Here is a 21,525-nt window from a genome sequence, read left to right as displayed (position 1 = left end):
CCTCGAACACCAGTAAGACTTTTCTATTGACCATTATTTAAATGATTATCTTTGTAAACAAACAAATAAACAATGAATTAATTTGAACTACACAGTCTGGATGATGTGGATCGTGGATGACCAATACAGGTATATTGAATTTAAGAAGGAATTGTATGGTGTAACCCCTATTTGGACATTGTGGATCGCCTACCACTAAGTTCTGCAAAGAGGCGGCCGGTACCCTGATTTTATACTAAATCGAATGGCATGGGTCGTGTGCCACCCATACTTTTTACATAGAAATCTTTGAAAGTTATGGGTCATACTCATAGACATATTTTACCCACATCATCTGGACTTACTTGCTGGTTGGTATGTAAGGCAGAAAGGAAGGACCTCCACTCCTGTCTATTCTGGATGGTCACCATGTATGGTTCAGGATCTTCAGTTCTCCTTCCATCCCCCGCGGGTTAGGGGGAAGAATTTACCCGATGCTCCTCAGCATGTCGTAAGAGGCGACTAACGGATTCTGTTTCTCCTTTTACCCTTGTTAAATGTTTCTTGTATAGAATATAGTCAATTTTTGTAAAGATTTTAGTCAAGCAGTATGTAAGAAATGTTAAGTCCTTTGTACTGGAAACTTGCTTTCTCCCAGTAAGGTAATTCAGTGTACTACGTTGCAAGCCCCTGGAGCAAATTTTTGATTAGTGCTTTTGTGAACAAGAAACAATTGACAAGTGGCTCTATCCCATCTATCCCTCTCCCCGTCGCGATATAACCCTTCGTGGTTGAAAATGACGTTAAACACCAAATAAAGAAAGAGAGTTCTCCTTCCACCGTTTGTCACCATCTTGACTGTGTATAGTCCAAAGCGAAATCTTGAAAGAGAGGTATCACTGTGTGTGTGTGTTTGTAGGGACGATGCTGCCGACCTGATCCTGTCCCAGCTGGGCAACGCCAGTATGGTGCACCTTCTGCAGCAACTCTACACTGCGGATGACATCACTCGCCATGCCATCATCATCAAGGTCAGGGCACATGGTGTTTTTCTATTGGAGTTTAGTGGTTGTTATTGTTGTTCGTTGTGTTTGTTTTTGTGGTGCTGTTGGTTGTCATGGTTTTTGTGGTCACTGTCACTCGATGATGTCACTCGATGATGTCACTTGCCACGGGGTGATGCTGTTATCATCAAGGTGGACTTATTGTGTTTCCTATTGAAGTTTTATCCTAATGGTTTTTGATGTTTGTTGTAATTGTTTTTGTGGCTTCAAGGTAGACTTGTATTGGTAGACCGTTTGAGTTTATTGGTTGTTGTTGTGGATGTTTTGGTGATGATGGTGGTCATTGTCACGTTTTCACCCGCTGTGGTTTGAATCTTCTTTGACAAATGCTCTCTTTTTTGTGTGGCTCAATTGTTTCTTTTTTGGTTTCCACAAGATTTGCTCGAACCTTTGATTTTTTCAGGCCCAGTACTTCAGACAGTGGAGGACAACAGTTCATTCTTGGAAACGTCAGCGACAAATTTATGCAGAATCTTTGAAACTGTACGTCATCTGATCAATTAGCATTTGATTATTACTTCATATGTCACAGTTGTTACCTTGTGGCATTTTATTAAACAAGCAAATCAGATCTACAGATCGACTTTTAGTTTTTTTATTTATTTTTATCAAACTCAACTATTCATGTGTGACAATCCTAGCATTTTATAATTACAAAAAGTCTGACTCAGAGAAATGATCAGTTGGGTGGTCAAAAATAGAAATCATTGTAGATTTATTTGTTTATGACAGTGACATAGCAGTGTATTCGGTAAAGAATCAAATGTGAGCTGAAAAACTTAGGACTGCCAGCAAAATCAACAAGAAACAGGCAGGATAGATTTGTCAAAGACAATTTTACACTTCAATGTATTCATTTTAATGAACACACTTCAATGTATTCATTTTAATGAACAATAAAATGTTGTTATTGTTATAATTATTATCTCTTTTCAGCGCCCACAAGCACTTAGTGAGACGTCTTCAAAGTCGCTTCTTCCAACACTGGCGCACGTCGGCCGACGACAACCGCAGAAGACGCATGGCGGAAAGTATTCACCGACAACACATGCTGAAGAAAGGGTTTGAGGGTCTGCGCTGGGCGGTCCTCCGGTCCAAACACCAGGCCAGGACGCTCAAGATGAAGGTTGACCTCATCGCTCTGAAGGCTTCTTTTGCAACGGTAATTTTGAAATTGTTCCAGGTGGTGGTGGTGGTGGGGGGTGGGGGAAGGGAGGGGGGGGGGGGGGGGGGGGGATTGTAGGAGTAACAGCGGAGCGGCACTCTTAAAATTCACTTTTACATGAAACTAGCCTTGAAACTGGACATTGATTTCATGGAGATGTCATTTGCAAGGCTTATAGATGATATTTGGAAATAACTGTTTCAGGTTTGTTTGGATTATGAAAGAGTGAATACCTTTATTGAGGCAAAGTTTCCCACGTGTCATTTTAGGCCAATCACTAGCTAGGGGTGTGACTGAAACTGCATGATTGAAACCAATCATGTCAATGAAACTGAAATTATTAACAGCTATTGTGTTTTTAGCGTAGCAATGGGGTCCGATATTTAGACGAGACAAGTATAATGCCGACGAGTCGAAGACGAGTCGCATTATACTTGTTCGAGTCTAAATATCGGACCCTATTGCTATATAGCGATTATATAGCTGTTCTGACCTTGATTTGTTGTTCCAAACTTACAAAATGACAGTTTTTGCGTCGATGCGTTGATCTCAGGTTTTGATAGCAGACGCCGTTTCTTATGCGCATTAGTTTTGCACAGGCGCCACACTGACTTTGGAAAAAAACTCGATTTGACAACACAGCTGTTAAACAGCTTTTTATTAGTTCATTCGAATACAACAAAAAGAAGTTTGAGTTTTTTAAATTTTGAACAAGACTACTTATGAAGAAGACCAAAACACAACATCAACGGAAAACTAGAAACAACTGAAGAACTAGGATGCAACAAGGGGAGGAGAAGAGAACAGCTAATTGCGAGCAGACGGCAGCGAAGTTTTCAGTTTGGGTGAATGGCATTTATACTTGTCTCGTCATGAAGCGAATTTTTCAACCTCAGTTATAAACGACTACATGAATGTTAGTGCCATGGGTTGTAAATCAATACTTCAGAGGGGAAGTGGGGTATTTAGTGTGGAGTTACGAGATAAGAAAAGCTGAATGCGAAAGTTTGTGTCAACTGACACAGGCACACAAAAACGGCTGTTCCGTTTTACTCCCCTGTTTGTACTACATCTTTCGACTTTGGGCATTTTGTGGTGTGTAGGGACAGAAAATAATTGATTTAGTCCTGTTTCATCGGGAAGTTAGCAGAAAAGGGTATGCTATCAACATTTGTAAAGCTGAAAAACATTCCCGAGAAGAATTTCAAGTTGTCAGTATATGCTGTTGTCGATTAAAACATCGTGTGATACAGATGGGTAAACCGGAACCATGCGTCTTTGTTATTGCCAATATGCTTTTGGATATTGGCAAAAATGGCCGACTTCCGTAGCATTATGCTTTGATGATCGGAAGAGACCATCCAATCACAGCCCCCAAATTCCCCCACGTGTCCATCAGAATAGATATAATTAGATCTTTCACATATCAATTGCTTGATTAGAAGTCTACTTATCGTTTTTTTATCTGTTTTTCAGTGGCAAGCTGGCTTTGAGTCTCGAAGAGAGGGTCGCATGCGATCAGCCCTTGCAAGATGGCGTGAATACACTCACGAAGAGAAAAGGTAAACATTCTGACAGGTGCAGTTGCTGAAACTGTCAGTTGCAAGCCCCCTCCCCTTCCCTTCCCTCCCCTCCTCACTCTCTATTGAAATGCAGTTTCTCACAAAAGGGAAGATGTGAGATTGCGTGAAATGATTAGGACTGAAAATCAAGCTCAATTTTACTTGGCATCATTATTCTTTCCATTACACTCCCCATTTGGTAATAATGGCTTGTTGTTGTGTTTTGTTTTTGCTAGAAACATTTGCAGACCTGGGCACCCTTACGATTTCGCCGTGTTTTGTATGCATGATTGTCTAGAATACGATCAGTACGGTCAGTGCAAAAAAAGTATGACAAGAAATATTCCAAGTCTACTTTTCTTCACAAGCGGACGCCGATCCAGTATTTTGACACATGATTACAGTTTTTGTCAGAAAACATTGATAGCAGTATTTGTTTTAATGTATTGGTAAACTTAATTAACGGTGCGACGGACGCGTGTAAAACATGTTTGAATCATGGATGTTTCCTTGCTGTGTGGAATACGCTCATATTTCTTATAATACACCAAGTTTGTTTGAGAATACTCCAAGTGCAAAACAAGGGTTCCCAGGTCTGCATTTGCCGGATGTTTGATTCAGTGTACGCGAGATGCAACAGAAGCAGAACGAACGACTGATGTACCAGACCATGGTTGTTTGGAAAGAGATCTACGACCGAGATGTCAAAGAGCGAGTTGCCGAGAAATATCTTCGGTATGTGTAGCTTGGTTTGGTTCGTGGCCTTAACTATTTTATACTTGTGTGGTGGGTTTTTTTGGAGATGAAGAGGAATTTTTGTTGTGTCGTGATGAATTTAAGTAAAACCACAAGGAAGATCTTGAAGAATATATCAGTAATGAGAGACGTATGTTTCATTTACAGAGATAGTAAGTTAATGTTTGTGATGGCGTTTATGTTTATTTGTTGCAAAGGCAATTAATGCACATTTTCTGTTGGTTTTGTTTGGTTTTTAATGGTTTTGAATTGCAGTAATTAACTGTTTGCACTGAAATGTTTATTTTGATTTGGTGTTGTTCTAATTTTCCTTGATTGGCATGATTCATTTTCTTATTCAACTGCCGCTTACTATTGTTTGTGATGTGACTGCTTCCTTCTCTGTTTGCCTCACTCAGAATAAGAAAAGAAAAAGATTGGTGAAGTGTTGTACATTTTTTATCAAGAAGGGAAGTACTTTTGAAGAGCTCCTACAATTCCAAAACAAAGCATAGTCGTACATGAGAAGAAAATGTAATAAAGAAAAACGAAATCAAACACAAGATGACCCATCTTTTCCTTGCTTTAACTAAATAAAGTTGATATACTCACTGTACATTTCTCTAAAGAAAAAAATGCACTTGTGGTGAAAACTGGCCTGAGTCTTATAGTACTCTATGCAAGCAAGTTTGTAAGTTTTCTAGTAAAGTCAGATGCAATTAATTCTTGGTAAATGTTATATATTTTGTGTTATTTTAGTGCAACTCTTAATTCTGAGTAAATTTAATGTATTTTACATCGGTAACTGCCCAACACTGCATGGCAATTTTCCTTGTTTTCATAAGGACAGTGAAATCTTGAGTGTTGATGTTTTGTGCCGCGCTGTGTGTGTTTGATGGTCTGCACTGCACTAACCTTGACCTCGTTGCATGTGGCTTTAACCAACTGACCATTGCAGACTCACCTGCCTTCAGCGGTCATGGCGGTGGTGGTGTCAGTTCACTCTGTTTTCCAAGGACAAAGCTCACAGGCTTGCGCTTGCTGTGTGAGTGTCTCTAACCTTTTCACTCAGCGCTTAATGCTTACAGATTCCTGATGGCTGACATTCTTCTGTCAGTCAGAAATTATTTCAGGAATATTTTTCCTCCACCTCAGGCATGACATTTGAACATAAACATTTTTGCTGCCCGCAGGACGTGCAGCTGAGTCCTGGGTAATTAATGCAACGGATAGCAAACGGTTAACTGCTTTGTCAGATTTCGTTTTGTGTTCTTGTTTTTCTTTTTTCTTTTTTTTCTAACTCAGTTTTAAATGCCTAAGGAGTATTGTAATTTAAAAACTAAACAAGGCCTCCAAAAGCATTTTTTCTTAATGCATGAACAGTTCAGTTTCTTGTCACTATGGGATGTATATGAATTCAGCACATTTATTATTTTGTTATTTTCCCCCTTTCTTTTGAGTTCATTGATGTATGCATGTGAATGTGATTGTGCATGTTAGCGTGTTTGTGTTTGGGTGTGTTTAACCGCGGCTACAAATAACCTTACCATTTTGAGAAACTTTGATGCTTTACAATATTTTGCAACTTTTTATGTTTTGTATATTTACTTACAATCAGACTCATTTTTGCCTTGGAATGGTTTGTCTCCCAGGAATCTTCACAAGCGCAACATGCGACGCAGCGTCTTTATCGTGTGGCAGCTTGCTTTGCTTCAGTCGAGACGGGCCAGTCAGCACTTCAGGTAACTAATGAATGATCTCCCGTTCTCTTAACGCCACAGTCCTTCCCATCGAATGATTCAACTCGATCACTATTTCAGGTCTGGCCAGATTTATCCAGCAAAAGTTCATGAGAGTTCCTCCCCTTGGACATATACCAAAAATCAACAGCCTGGATGCTTTCTGTGCTGGGTGGGAATTGTTGTACGAGTTAATTTGATTAGGCCAACAACAAAAATATGTTGGTTTAGGGTAACGTGACCCAACAAAATAGGTTCGGTAGGTAGGCTTTAAAAATTTTTTGTTAAAAAATAAACAATTTAGTCGAGTATGAAAGGGGTTGCTTCCCTTAGTCTCGGTATGGTTTGCAATATGTGCCAGTAGTTTATTTTTTTTCGAGAAAAGGAAAAAAGTTTTAGGGTCGGCGGGGAAAATAAAAGGTTGGTCGGGTTACCGTACACCAACATATTTTTGTTGTTGGCCTTACAGTTTTTCCATAGTGACAACCTGTCTATGACCACCAGGTGGTTGTTCTAAACATTTTTGACTGGACAGTTTGTTTGTTCGTTCATGGGCTGAAACTCACACGGCTTTTACGTGTATGACCGTTTTTACCCCGCCATTTAGGCAGCCATACGCCGCTTTCGGAGGAAGCATGCTGGGTATTTTCGTGTTTCTATAACCCACCGAACTCTGACATGGATTACAGGATCTTTTTCGTGCGCACTTGGTCTTGTGCTTGCGTGTACACACGGGGGTGTTCGGACACCGAGGAGAGTCTGCACACATAGTTGACTCTGATAAATAAATCTCTCGCCGAACGTGGGGACGAACTCACGCTGACAGCGGCCAATTGGATACAAATCCAGCGCGCTACCGACTGAGCTACATCCCCGCCCTGACTGTACAGTGAAACCCTCAGTTAAAGACTCCTTCACTTTTCAGACCCTTTGTTCATAAAGGGCAGAATATACCAGCGCAGTTTCAGCGGCACAGACGACGCACGGCCTATTATTTATGCCGCGATAGGGATTATGACGAGTACTCGGCCTGTTTTCCTTTCATGCAACGTGTAGCGGGCTGGGATAAGCTGCAGTGCGTCGTCGGTCCTGCTGAAGTTACATATGTGAGCGGAGCCCCTAACCACTGTAAATTTACCCCCATTTTAAGGACCTGATTTTCTCAGATATCTGGAGGCCTTTAAAGGGGTCCTGTTCCACCGTAGCTGTATATGTGAAGCCAAGTTCTTTATGATACAAATATTTCCTCTTCCGCACAGATCCAAAAGACTGCAAAGAACCCTCCAGGCGTGGCACCAGGGTGCTCAGATCAGTCGTGTGGAACGGCAGCGAGACACGGCGACCAGCATGGAACACTGGCGCCACACCACCACACGCCACACCTTCACACGATGGTTCCACCAACTCCATCAATGCAGAGCCGCTGCCCTTGCCAACAAGACGTTGTCCAAGTAAGTTGTGCTGCCCTGATGCACAATTCTTTTATTTTAAGTTTATAGTCTAAATCTGATTTGATACATTTCATTTGGGACAGTGTTAACTTTGTGTGTTGTGGCTTCAATATTTTATGAGATCAGCAGTTACAACGTTTGTTGTTGTGTTGTTGTTGGGTTTTTTTGCACTGTATTTGTTTGGATTTTTGTTTTTATAGATTTCAATGTGACCATGGAATTTCTTGTTTACAAATTTGATATGAAAGTTGTCAAGCTTTCTCGGCAGTACTAAGGCAGGGATGTTCCTTGGATTTTGTCCTTATAGGACAAATGTCCTAGCCTTGCTGAAAGTATAGGACATTTGTCCTGAACTGTAAAAAACAATCGGTCATTTCACGTGGAAAGAAATAAGCCGTCCACATCCTCCTTTGGTACACACACACTGTGACACACACCAGAGAGAGAAATATATTGTAATTGTATTCCAAACTTGCCTTCTTCTAGTTCTTGTGTGTGTGTGTGTGTGTGTGTGTGTGTGTGTGTGTGTGTGTGTGTGAGTGTGTGTTTAACAGAAAGCAAAAGATCTCAGGTAAAGAAGAAGTCAAGGTCAAAAATTAAATTGAGTACATACCGATTTACTGGAACTTAGGGAAATATGCCAACATGAACCTGGAATCAGCACTCTGAATTCGAGCAGCCACGTGTTGTTTCGGTTTGCTGAAATGCACACTGTGCAAAACATCAGTTTTCTCTCGCCATCGAAATTTAGCCATGGATAAAGTTTAAGCCATGAAGGCACAAACGTCCGTGGTGGTGTCGTCGCCGTTTTCGTACTCACAGTCACAGTGGGTCCGGTCACAGTCACACTTGACGACTGATCATGATCTGACTGTCGAAAACACAGCTTGGGTTGGTCCTTGTCCGGTTTCAATTTCTTCGCAGGCGGCATGATCGCATTCGCAGTTTCTAGAATCTATACAACCGGAAGTTGAACTTTCGGAAATTCTTAAACTGCGCGGTCTTCAAACGGCAAAGTTACTAAACCAAACAACAGAAGACGTTGCCGATTCGGAGATTAGGAGACGTATCATCTGATGCCTGTGATCTAAATAAACGGATCAATGTTGCCATGTCCGACGTGGCAATAAAACGATTGGTCAGTGTCCGTCTCTGACATAAACTTATCGGACATTTGTCCGCCAGAGACACAAGGTACCGGTCATTAGACCAAGGTATCCGGCCCAGGGCCGAGGGCCGACCCCTGGGAACATCACTGCTAAGGTCATAGTCCTACATACTTGATGGTGGCAAATTTTGTGACAAAAATGTGATATCTTGAATTTTAAAACCTGATACATGTAGATCAAAACTTTATCCTGCCTTCTTTGCGTTCATTTTAAAATTCCAGCCCATGATTTTTATCCGTTAGGTAACTGGACGACCGTTAATTTCTTACGAGAACACCTGTGTCTGCTCCTTGCAATTTCAGGAAGACGTTTGATCACTGGAAACAGGAATGGCAGAAGAACAGCGAGAGGAGGAAGGAGATTGAGGCGTCCATTACGTCGAGTCGTCTACGCAAATGTTTGCTGACGTGGCGTCGTAACGTTGTTGACCGGCGTCGCAAGCAGAGACAGGCCGTGTTCCTGTTGGAGTCGTGTTTAATGCGAAGCACACTGCTGTCATGGAGATGCTATGCTGCCTACAAGACTGGCTTCAGGTGAGAGAGTGTGATACTGATAGTGCTAAGAGAAAACAATTCATTGTTTAATGCGAAGCACACTGCTGTCATGGAGACGCTATGCGGCCTACAAGACTGGCTTCAGGTGAGAGGTTGAGAGTGTGTGATAGTGCTAAGAGAAAACAATTCATTGCTTGATGCGGAGCATACTGTTGGTATGGAGATCGACGCTATGCTGCTTACAAGACTGGCTTCAGGTGAGAAATCAAAAGTCCAATGTTTGGACACTGGATTAGCAGTCCTAGGAGCGTAAGGTTTGAATCCAGGCTGAGACCGACACGGGTCAACTTTATGTGCAGACTCAGAGGTGATATCCATGTCCTACCCTCTTACCACCACTGTGATTTGTATGACCTCGGCCATTCTGCTAGAAGTGCAGGTGACTGATTACACCTAAACACGCACACATCTGGGTAGCGCGGCTCTTGTTGATGCTAGCTTTCCACTGGGAGGAAGCGACCTGAATTTCCCAGCAATGGAATAATAAAGTAATAAAAAAAAGTGTGCATTTTTCTTCATACACTTAATTTATAAATCATTTGAGTAAGGTTGTAAAAGTAAAAATGTCATCAATCAATCCTTCATTACCGTCTTCCAGGGGCAGCCTGCAGCAGCATGTGAAGGTGATCCAGAGCACGACGCTGTCTCGCTGTTTCCAGCTGTGGAGAGAGAAGCTGGACCGTTGCTTGGACGACAGACGCAAACGAGAGCTGTGGTCATTGTCTTGTGTCAGGTAAATAACTGTTCACAGCTGTGTTTAATAAAAACAAATTTTGCATGCATGTCTTCATGTTTTCAAGCCCGGAGGTTTTTGCTTGGGTCCTGTTTGTGTCCATGCGTGCACACGGGGATGTTCGGACACCGAGGAAAGTCTGCATAAAGTTGACTCTGGGAAATAAATCTCTCGCCGGAGGTGGGGGTCAAACATATGTGGATGGGGACAACTGGTTTCAAACCAGCATCACTACCGACTGAGCTATCACCTTGCTTATAACTGATAAGGGGAAGCCTCTCAATAAAGGACAACTTTCTTTCTTTCTTTATTTGGTGTTTAACGTCGTTTTCAACCATTCCAGGTTATATCGCGACGGAAAGGACAACTTCAGTTGTTCCTTTGTCATTTTGACCATAATACCTTTTGGAAAAGGCCACCTGCAAGGAAGGGACACTGACGGTTTGTTTGTCTCAAGGTGGTCATTTTATTGCAGGTACCAATGTCCTTGACCTTGAATGTGTACCAACAGAATTTTAAGTAAATGTGATGCTTTTTTTTTCTCACAGGAAAATGACGGCTACTTGGCGCCACAAGTGCCACATACGACGTCTTCAAGTGATATTGGAAGAAACGGAACCTGTCCGACAGCTGGGATTGTTGCGACGTGAGTCTGATATGCACCCTTTATTGTCTTTTGCTAAAGCTTTTTTAAGACATAAACTTGTTTACAGATACACTGCTGTTACAGTTGACCCAGACATACCATTTAGTATGCTTTTCTGCTTACCCTTTTTCTCACTGCAACTGTAGAGAGCACTACTGTATTATCACAATTTTTTCATCACATGCCATGTAATATGCCATAACTTTGGTATGTTTGGTTTTTTGTTTTGTTTTGTTCTGCACGGCAAATGTTAACGGTATTATTCCCTTGCGGTTTTATTCACAGAGCTCCTTGAAATAATTATAGAGGCTGTGATATTTGCTGCAAGCTTTAAAATGTAGTTGTCAGATCTTAAAAGTTGGCTGGATATTTTGCTCTAACTGACGTAGTTGATTATTCAAGTTATTGATGTGTCTCTGTCATTGTTCTTTTTAGACCTGCTTGACTTCCCATACATTTCTAACTGCCCACGTTTTTTGACAGATGTACAACTTCAAACTGAAAAAGTTATTTCTTGTCTGAGGCATGCATGTCCGGTAAGGGCAACTTTCATGAGTTTTTGACAACTGTGCAAGTTTTTCAACAGCTTTACAACTTTACATTTAAACAAATTATTCTCATGACTGCCAGGCATGTTCGGAGAGTGTCTGGAATCGAAGGAATACATTTGCATGAGGTTTCGACAACTGTCCAAGTTTTTCATCAGCTTTGTACTTTAACATTTGTTTCTATGTGCCAGGCATGTTGGGCAAGTGGCTAGAAGCGAAGGGGCGGGCGGAGGAAGAGACGGCGGAGGTGCAGGCGTCATGCCACATCTTGCAGCGATGCCACCTGCAGAGACGGTTCCAGGAGTGGCGTCTGGCCACCAACAGAGCTCTCGTCATCAGGCCTCTGGTTCTCAGGCGTCAGCGACTGCTTCTTACATGGTGTGTGAGGGTGGGGGGGGGGGGGAGGGGTAGTGTTTGTGTGTGTCTGTGTGTGTTGTGTTGTGTTGGGTTGGGTTGTGTTGTGTTGGGTTGCGTTGTGTTGTGTTGCGTTGTGTTGGGTTGGGTTGGGTTGTGTTGGGTTGGGTTGCGTTGCTTTGCGTTGCGTTGTGTTGTGTTGTGTTGTGTCTGTGTGTGTTGCGTTGTGTCGTGTTGTGGTGTGTGTGTGTGTGTGTGTGTTTGTGTGTGCATGTTTATGTGTGTGTCTGGGGGTGGGTGTCTGGGGGGTGTGTGTCTGGGGGTGTGTGTCTGGGGGTGTGTGTCTGGGGGTGTGTGTTTGAGAGAGAGAGAATCAAAGAGCAACGTGCTTCAGCTTGTGTGTAGCTGAAACGTATGTTTCTTTGTGAGTGAGAGTGTGGGTTTCTGAATGCCCGTACTTGCTTCCATTTTGTTTAATAGAACAGGGGTATGCAAGTGTCTTTGACACTAAGTCATTATCTTGCTGCAGTACGGTATGTAATATAATTTTCTTCTGTATTCCGTAGGTGTTTTGATGCCTGGTGCGTGCATGTCAAGAGCAAACTGGAAACGCACAAACGTGCAAAGATGTTTCAGCAAAATCAGCTGTCCCGAGCTTTTGCCAGGTGGAGGTATGTACAGTATACTACAAGCACTGCTTAAAATAATGCTGACTCTGTAAATGTGACGGGCACAATGGCAGGTGGATAAGACGCCGGCCTCCCATTGGAATGGTCGAGTGTTCGAATCCCGGCCTGGTGGGTTAACACTTTCGCGACGGGAGGTGAATAAATCAGTAACAGCGCTGACACGCCCATGGACGGGATGTGAATTTTTCAGTAACAGTCATACAAGGTACACGACTCGTGATTGCTTCCCGGTTTTTGAAGCTTGCAATAAATTGAGTTGTTTCTCTTGATACACGTGACTTCCTTTTCCGCCCTGATCAAATTAGTGCAGATTTGCGTGTTTTTTTCGAACAAAAAAACTGAATCGAAGGCGAGCCTTGTCACGGGAGGAGATTCTCCGGATGTTGGATCTTGAGGATCCTGTAGATCATGATTCCGACGTGTCGTTTTCGCCTCAAGAAAGCGATAATAGCAGTGATAGTGAGGAAGAAACAGTCCTGTTGTTGCTAGTACGAGTCGGCAAACTACACGTGGCAGGGGTGGTACTGCTAGACGCACATGTATCTCGGAATCGTGTAGGTGCAAGGGGGCGTGGCAGCACTGATAACAATGGCTGGCTGGAGCCTCCTAATCCTTTTGGAAATGTTTATAGGTGTACAGTTGGTACTTTGTTGTGAAAATGTGACTTATATTCAATATGGATTACCTGGACATTATTTGGTGAGTGTCACAGTTTTGTTTCATTTGAGTCAGGATGCTGTGAGTGAATGCGTGATTTGCCTTTTTTTTCTTGGTACTGTCTCCTTATTTCTGTGTACAATGTTAACAATATTTCAGCTAATTCATAGGTTTTACACCTTGTTTGGTTATAACATTATTTATAATGCTTTCTGTTAAAAAATAACTTTTAAAAAAGCAGTGGAAAAGAAAACACACACAAAAAAAACGTTAAAAAACACAAATTATCCCCCTTTCACTCCCCTTTGATAAAACAAATCGCGTGACAAACTTATAAATAGCACGACTGAACTGGGCATCCATTTTTTAATTAGTACACAACATTTGGTGGTGATTGGACTTAATTCAAGCTTGCTAGACAGATTTCTTTACAGTTACTGGTTTTTTTAAGTTTCTTGGTGGCAAGCTTGGGCAGGCAAGACGTTAACGCCGTGGCAATGCTAGTCACAATAGTGTTAAGGGGGTAGATTTTTCTGATCTCCCAGGTCAACTTATGTGCAGACCTGCTAGTGCTTAAATTTGTATCCCCGTTCGTGTGTTCATGCAAGCACAAGACCAAGTACGCATGGACAAAATCCTGTAATCCATGTCGATGGGTTATAAAAACACGAAAATACTAAGCATGCATCATCTGAAATTGGCATATGGCTGCCTTTATGGCGGGGAGAAACGATCATACATGTTGAAAAATAAAACCACTTGTGCAAAAACCACAAATGTACCTGGGAGTTTCAGTCTGTGAAGGCAGAAGAAGAAGAAGTAACCTGTGAAGTCACAAAAACATTATGCAGGTATTTCTGCATTTTGTGTGTTTATGATGTTTTCCTGCAAAAGCAACTTATCAATGATCCACACCCAGAAGCTACTGCCAAATACATTATTTTGTTGAAAATCGTCTCCAATTTATTTTTGTTTTTCTTGATTTTTCATTTTCATTTAATAATGTCCTTCCTTTTTCACAGGCGTCAGTATCACTGTCAGCAAGTGTCGCGTCTGGCTCAGCAGAATTTCATGCAACGCTTGGCACTGTGTCTGCTGCTACAGTGGCGTGAAATCCTCCATCGCAAACACCAGGCGCGACTCTACCACAGTGCCAACCTCCTACGCCAGACCTTCCAGTACTGGCAAAGTCGTACCACCTTGCAGCTGAGAGAGAAGGCTCAGGAGCAAGCAGAACAGGTAACAAGACGATGCGGAGTCATGAGTGTACACACACACATGCATGGACACACACAGGCATGAATGCACACAGACATGCATGCATGCTCACATGCACCCACATCTTCCCAATCCCTCTTCTTAATATCACATCCACTCTCCCACACACACAGTCATTGTTAAAATATAGTCAACTGTTTATCACAACACACACACCCACTTGTGCACACATGCTTGTTCATACACATGCACCCATGCATGGTAACATATGCACACACTCACTCACGCACACTCACACACACACACACACACATACACACACACACACACACCCACACACACACACACACACACACACACACAAACACACACACATACACACACACTCTCTCTCTCCCCCTCTCTCTCCCCCTCTCTCTCCCCCTCTCTCTCCCCCTCTCTCTCCCCCTCTCTCTCTCTTAGGCTTGGATCATGTAAGCACTTCACCGAAAACTAAAGACAAGATCTCATGATATCTTATTTCCTGTTGCATGCAGGAGTTGAGTGAGAAGCTGAAGCGTGAATACTTCCACCAGTGGTGGTCAGGCGTGCAGGCCCAGATCGTTGAGAACAATGACGCCGTCTCTCGCCTACATCAGAGACTCAACCACAACCACATCCGTTCCACTTTCTACAGCTGGCGCAGATCTCTTCATGCTCATGTTGTTTCCAGGTAATTATTTGCCATCTCCAGGAAGCGATTTATTTTTTATATACTCCAGCATTATTTTTAGTGCAGTTCCAAATTCTTGGTGTATGCAAGGGTGTGTGTGTGTGTGACTTGAAATGAAGAGAATTGGTGTTCAAGAATGTGGAAAGGGTGAACAACTGAATGATGATTTTGAAAACTAACATACACAAATGTAAACGAATTCCGTTACCTGTTTGTACCTGTGGAAATGAATTTGGTAATATTAACAAAAGGCTTAATTCTCACATAACATTTACACCAGTCTTCGATGTCTGGTATAGTGGTTGAAATTATAACATATTTTCTTTAACCCTAACTCATTGATTCATAGATTGATTGATTGTTTGATCTGAAGGGCATACAAGCGCACATCCACACAGCGTTTGTTGCACAGCGTTCTGTTGGAGTGGCATGAGGCATCGTCGCAGTCGCTGTGCAGCGCAGTGCATCACTTTGCTCAGCGGTTGGGACTGCAGCAGCAGCAGCAACAGCAGCAGGAATGGGATGGCTTCAGTGCAGAGGGGAGCATTGGAGCTCTCAGTCAAAGTCTTGGTGAGTGATGGGGAGTGGGTGTGTGTGTGTGTACCTCTGTGTACATGTATGTGTGTGTCCTTGTGTCTATATTTCTGTGTGTGCCGGTGTATGCATGCGTGTGTGAGTTTATCTATATATCTGTATGTCTGTCTGTGCCTATCTTGTCAGCCTGATTGAATGTGGGTTATGCTTTGTGTACCAGAGAGAGAGAGAGAGAGAGAGAGAGAGAGAGAGAGAGAGAGAGAGAGAGAGAGAGAGAGAGAGTGAGAGTGAGTTATGGCATTTGTTTTTTCATTGACTGTAACAATGACATTTATGTATTGTTTGATTTGCAATGGTAAATGACTTTTCTGAATTCTGTGTTATTGCAGAGTTGGGCGATCTCCTTGAACTTGGCGGTGGGGACCAGTTTGGAAGTCCCTGCTCCTCTTCTGCCACGTCTGTCAAACGGTACGTTGACATACTAACACGCTGCTTGTACACTGGTACCTCTGAACAAGACACCTCCACATAAAGACACCCTCTGTAGTCCCTCAGTGGATAAAATTGACTGAAGTTAACCTGCAATATGGGGACATTTTTGTCTGATCCTGAGGGTGGCCTCTCTTCAAAGGTGTCACGGTACAGTGGAACCCCCCTTTTAAGACCTCCAAAAGTCTGAAAATCAGGTCTTAAAGAGGAGGATTTAGTCTTAAAATGGGGGTAAATTTACAGAGCTTGAGAGCTTTAGCGTATCATCAACTCCTGTCCCTAAAAGGAAAACTTTCCTGTGAGGACGTTAAGTATGGACTGGGTGGCCGAGTGGTTGTGCTCAGAAGCGAGATGTTGCGAGTTCGACCCTGGGTCAGGGCGTTAGCAATTTTCTCCCCCCTTTCCTAACCTAGGTGGTGGGTTCAAGTGCTAGTCTTTCGGATGAGACAAAAAATTGAGGTACCTTCGTGTACACTACATTGGGGTGTGCACGTTAAAGATCCCATGATTGACTAAAGGGTCTTTCCTGGCAAAATTGTATAGGCTGCCGCATAGATAAAAATGTTCACCAAAATACCAGTGTGACTTGGAATAATAGGCCGTGAAAAGTAGGATATGCGCCGAAATGGCTGCGATTTGCTGGCCGATGTGAATGCGTGATGTATTGTGTAAAAAATTCCATCTCACACGGCATAAATAAATCCCTGCGCCTTGAATATGTGCGCGATATAAATTGCATAAAATAAAAAATAACAAAATAAATCCCTGCGCTTAGAACTGTACCCATGGAATACGCGCAATATAAGCCTCATATTGATAAGGACCCCCTAGTCTCTCCAGAGCTTGAGAACAGAAGATCTGAAAAATCAAAGTCTGAAAAAGGGGGAAGTGTGAAATAGGGGGTCTTAAAAGGGGGGTTCCATTTTACAGCAATTCACTTGGAACAATTTTTTAAAAACTTTTTTTGTTTGCAGCCTTTTTGCATCCGACCATTCGGCGACCTCTGAGCGTTTCTATGGCAATGACCTTGACTTTGACCGAGCCTCCCTGCTTAACTCTGGCCTTCAGGAAACAATGGAGGAACGACGCAACAAAAACCTACGCATGCAGGTGGGTGATATTCTTCTTCTCCTTCTGCAGTCCTTTAACATTTCATTTTCCACTGCTCATAATGACACAGTCAATGAGACAGACTGCAGTCCTTGAACATTTCATTTTCCACTGCTCATAATGACAAAGTCACTGAGACAAACTGCATTCTTGAAACACTTTTGCGTTTACTGTTTCATCAAGAAGAATGTTGAGAACTTACATGTGATGCTATAATTTCTTGAGTGACTTTTTTGGGCTTTGACATTAAAGATTTCACGAGGCCTTGAAAGAGATTGAAGTTCCATGAGACGCTTCTTCAATTTGGACACCTTGACTTTGAGACTTTTGGTGCAGAAGGCAATCAAGTACAGAATCAGCTTTTGCTGACATTTCAATGTTAGAAATAAAAACTTGCGCAAAACTGGTGTCATACAGCATTTAGCCATGTACTGTTCTCTATTTATGACAGAGGATAATTATGTTGGAGATTTAACATCCTCAGTTGCAGCATTGGTCAGTTAAGGTCATCTATCTATGACACTTTTTAGCATTTTGAGACAGATGTATTGATCTTCATTTTCAACATTCCTCATTGCAGGAGGTGGCGATGACCTTTGTGACCCGGCTTTCTCATTGGCCGATCAGTCTAGCCTTCAGCCAATGGCAGGAATACACCTTGCGGCAGCGTCAACTTCGTCAGTTTGCACACCAAGTGCAAGAGAATCACAGAGCTGTTGCTGTCGCCATGACGTTCAGAATGTGGCGGAAACAGTTCCACAACAACCAGAAGGCTACAAACTTGATGGTAAAATATTTCTCTTTTTCCTTCATCGTCATCATCATCATCATCATCATCATCATCATCATCATCATCATCATCATCATCATCAATGAGAATTACAGTCTGGGATTCCTACTCAAAACACGTTTATATTAAGGTACTCTTGTGTATGGTCACATAATTACAACCCCCAACCTGAACTGTAAAGCTCCTTGACTGGGACAAGGGGGGGGGGGGGGGGGGGGGTGGGATGGGATGGGATGGGGAGGGGGGGGGATGGGGTGGGGAGGGGGGGGGGGGGGGCGTGAGGGCAGAAGAGGTAGAAACCCTTCTGTTGGCGGCCTGTCGACAGGATATATAATAATATTGTCCACAGCTGTTCTTGGCTTGCGTTTTAGTTGTGGAAAGGTTGAGTCAAAAATAACCAAGGCAGAGGGAATCATTTGACTACCAACAGCTGCAGCCAGCACGCAGTTAAGCTTGCTTGCTTGTTTTACCCAAATGCTTCCGTGCTATACCGGCAGAGGTAACCTATCAGTGGCTGGCACCAAGCTGATGTGTTATCTGTGCTGTAGGGGAAGGGTGGGTGCTAAAAATAGCTCAGCCTGCCTGCAGCTAAGGAGGCAGAAATTATGCCCTGGGAACAGCCGTGTGTCAGCAAAGCTCATCTGCGTCAAATCCTTGATGTTGTTGGACCGGATCTTGTTGGCTTAATTGCTTATAATACAGGGTGACCCCAAAAAAAGAGTACCCAAACAAACTTGAATAACTTTGTCAATTTTAACTTTTATTTCTTTCTTTTTGAGGTGAGTCAAGCTAATCCACTGCATGGTTGGATGAAATAAAAGCTGTTCTCACAATGAACTATACTAATGATCAACGGACGTTTTGCATAGAGACCTATTTTCGCACAAAATCATACAGAGATGTGCAAGTACAGTTCCAGAGACACTTCGGTCAGCGCGATTTCTATCTTTGGGGGTTCCTGAAAGACAACGTCTACAGGAACAACCCACAGACAATCACAGAACTCAAGAGAGCCATCACAACAACCATTCGCGGAATCTCGCAACAGGAGTGTGTGCGGGTGATTAATAACTTTGCGCGGCGAGTTCAAGTTTGCCTGCAGCGGCGCGGAGGCCATTTGGAGCATGTTCTGTAGAATGAGCATAACTTTCCTGAAAGACAAGCTAGAACGCTAAAATTTTCTGTGCAAATCATGCAGAGGCTACTTGTGTGTGTAAATTTTATGAAGATTGCTTTATTTTTGTTCAATTTATGACGTTTTGTTTGGGTACTCTTTTTTTTGGGTCACCCTGTATAAGCCATAAACTATTGTTTTCGCCTCAGAGAGCATGTGCTTTATGGAGTAGTTTATTTTCAGATATGAAGGTGTTAATATTCTGCATTTGTGTAGGACAAATGATATAGCTTAAAGTTTGAAAGAATGTATGATTGTTCTTGTTCTCATTCTCTTTGTTTCTCTCTTTCTTTTGACTCATTTTGTGTTTTATGTTTCAGAACTGGCGACTGCAGCACAGAAGTCTCACAATGCTCCTGGAGTACAGCCGTCATCGCAAGGTCAAGGCTGCGTTGGCAAAAAGGGCAAGGGGTCACCTCATCAAACATGTGCTGGGCAAAATCTTCCCATGGTGGCTTGCTAAGGTTTGTACCGGTTTCTCACTTGACCTTGTTAATTGTTTGCGTCTTTTGCAATCATGAATGTGTGGCCACCCTGTGGCAAAACTGTCAGACAGTTTGAAAGAAAAAAGACACCAGACCTCAATATTTACTCAGACGCTATCGCTGGGGCTTCAATGATCAGCAGCAGAGCTTGCCTCATCTTCAAGCAAAACAAACTTTTCAACATTCAATAAAAATCCTGACAGCTATTCCTGAACATTGTCAGTAAAAATGGCAGCACCCAAGGCTTGTCATTTCTTTGCCAAAAAAACTAAATCACAAAAAAAGCTGTGAAAATTAACTTTGTTCTGAATTCTCCAGGCACAAGAACAGAAACACCAGCGTACCATCCTTCACCTGTGGTCGACCGCCACGCCAGAGGAGGCAGAGTTGCTGCCCCTGGAGGCGTCACTGAGTCGTCAGATCCGACAGCGAAGTCTGCGAGCATGCTGGGAGGTGTGGAGAGTGCGATTCCTCTTCCTCATCAAGCTGAAAAAAGTCTACCACGCTCAGCTGTTTGGCAGGTCAGTTTATTCCTTCAGGATCATAAAAGGGATAAATAAAAAAAAACACCAGATAGTCTGCTAATGTTTCCAAATTAGGGAAAAAAACCCACATAAATAGTTTGTAAATAGAATATTTAATTATTAACAAAACAATACATTCACAAGTAAATTGACCCAATGGCCTCTATAGTGGATAAACAAACAAACAATTAATATGAGATGAACAAAACTTATCTGACAATGTTTTACAATCTCAGGCAAGGCAGTGTCTTGCCAGAGATTAACAATCATTACAGTGGTACCTCTGTCTAACGACTTTGAAAATGTTAATGAAATTCGGTCGTTGTGATTATGGAGGGGTCGTAACATGGAGTTTTGGTTTGTTATGTCCATGTCTGGGTCCGTCAATGATCCGGAATGACATGGGCGTTTTTATTAATGTTATTCTTTCCTTAAACGATTATGGTAACCAGTTTTCTATTCAATTAATTACCCACATATAGTTGTCTTGCTTGTTTAATCAAGCCCCGTAACTACTCATGGATTAAGGTTTGCAATAAACACACTGAGGTCGAACGAAAGCATGCAGTCCAATGCATGCACATCGATGTTGATAACAGTAACTAATCATAGTCATACGATACCCAGCAAAGATTTGGTTCAAAACAAAGAAAAGGGTCCAAAACGCAAGGTACATAACGTATAACCCTTTGCAGACGTAAAAAAGCGCGGCAGTGTGTTGAAATTGATGTAAAATTGTAGCGAAAAGCGTTGTTTTCACAATGAAACTTGACTCGATCCTTCAAGGGACATAACTGCACTTCGGACTGTCCACAGAGTTGAGTAATTTGGGAGACTAGTCACTACTCACCTTCAAACTTCACTGACGGGATTCTGAGGAGAATTTATTGATTCTAACGAACGTTTGCTTGTATATCTCATCACTCGGTCACGGATTGGTGAAAACAAAAAACAGTTCCAGAATTCGAAACCATGTTCATCAGCCATTATTTTAGCAAGACAGAAAACATTAGCACGATCTTCACTGACGTACATTGCAAAATTTCATGAAGTCGCCACAACTTTCGGTTTTGGTTTGATGTGTGGATTACTTTTATGACATTTCTGTAACTTTGCGTGTTCATAAGGTCGGAGTTCCTGCAGAGTTCTTTGCCAAATGAAGCAAATATCTGGCAAATGAGCTTTATCAAGTCAAAATAAAGTAATGACCTGAAATAGAAATGAAAAACCATGGCTTCAGCCGTTTGCGTACGGAAGTGATGTTGTACACAGACAAGATTTCAGCACGTTTTTGTGTCCGTATCGCATGCTGACTCGACTGGTGATATATATTAAGTTAGAGGAACCAAACCCGTGATAATGTTGGGAAAATACGTTATAAGTCCACTTATGGACGGTCGTATGTCGTACCAGAGAGGGGGACGTAAAATGGAGGTGAGAAATA

At 42.4% G+C, this 21,525-nt stretch overlaps 1 protein-coding gene across 1 annotated transcript in view; it reads left to right on the top strand.

The window, feature by feature from the left end:
• The window catches only part of LOC138978906 (uncharacterized), a 62,102-nt gene that overhangs the window by 26,477 nt on the left and 14,100 nt on the right, over positions 1-21,525 (top strand). Inside the window, exons 3-23 of the mRNA XM_070351721.1 lie at positions 899-1,010; positions 1,447-1,526; positions 1,980-2,205; positions 3,685-3,770; positions 4,392-4,505; positions 5,464-5,550; positions 6,158-6,247; positions 7,504-7,695; positions 9,167-9,397; positions 10,017-10,151; positions 10,700-10,797; positions 11,537-11,723; positions 12,266-12,370; positions 14,068-14,284; positions 14,800-14,975; positions 15,349-15,545; positions 15,899-15,977; positions 16,973-17,108; positions 17,689-17,895; positions 19,393-19,536; positions 19,876-20,078. Of these exons, the coding sequence (XP_070207822.1) occupies positions 899-1,010; positions 1,447-1,526; positions 1,980-2,205; positions 3,685-3,770; positions 4,392-4,505; positions 5,464-5,550; positions 6,158-6,247; positions 7,504-7,695; positions 9,167-9,397; positions 10,017-10,151; positions 10,700-10,797; positions 11,537-11,723; positions 12,266-12,370; positions 14,068-14,284; positions 14,800-14,975; positions 15,349-15,545; positions 15,899-15,977; positions 16,973-17,108; positions 17,689-17,895; positions 19,393-19,536; positions 19,876-20,078 (3,102 nt within the window). The remainder of the gene's footprint in view (positions 1-898; positions 1,011-1,446; positions 1,527-1,979; positions 2,206-3,684; positions 3,771-4,391; positions 4,506-5,463; positions 5,551-6,157; positions 6,248-7,503; positions 7,696-9,166; positions 9,398-10,016; positions 10,152-10,699; positions 10,798-11,536; positions 11,724-12,265; positions 12,371-14,067; positions 14,285-14,799; positions 14,976-15,348; positions 15,546-15,898; positions 15,978-16,972; positions 17,109-17,688; positions 17,896-19,392; positions 19,537-19,875; positions 20,079-21,525) is intronic.

The sequence above is a fragment of the Littorina saxatilis genome, linkage group LG10, assembly GCF_037325665.1.
Source record: "Littorina saxatilis isolate snail1 linkage group LG10, US_GU_Lsax_2.0, whole genome shotgun sequence".
Classification (NCBI taxonomy): Eukaryota; Metazoa; Mollusca; class Gastropoda; order Littorinimorpha; family Littorinidae; genus Littorina; species Littorina saxatilis.
The sequence above is the reverse complement of the archived record's forward strand: the minus strand, read 5'-3'. Positions and strand labels throughout refer to the sequence as shown.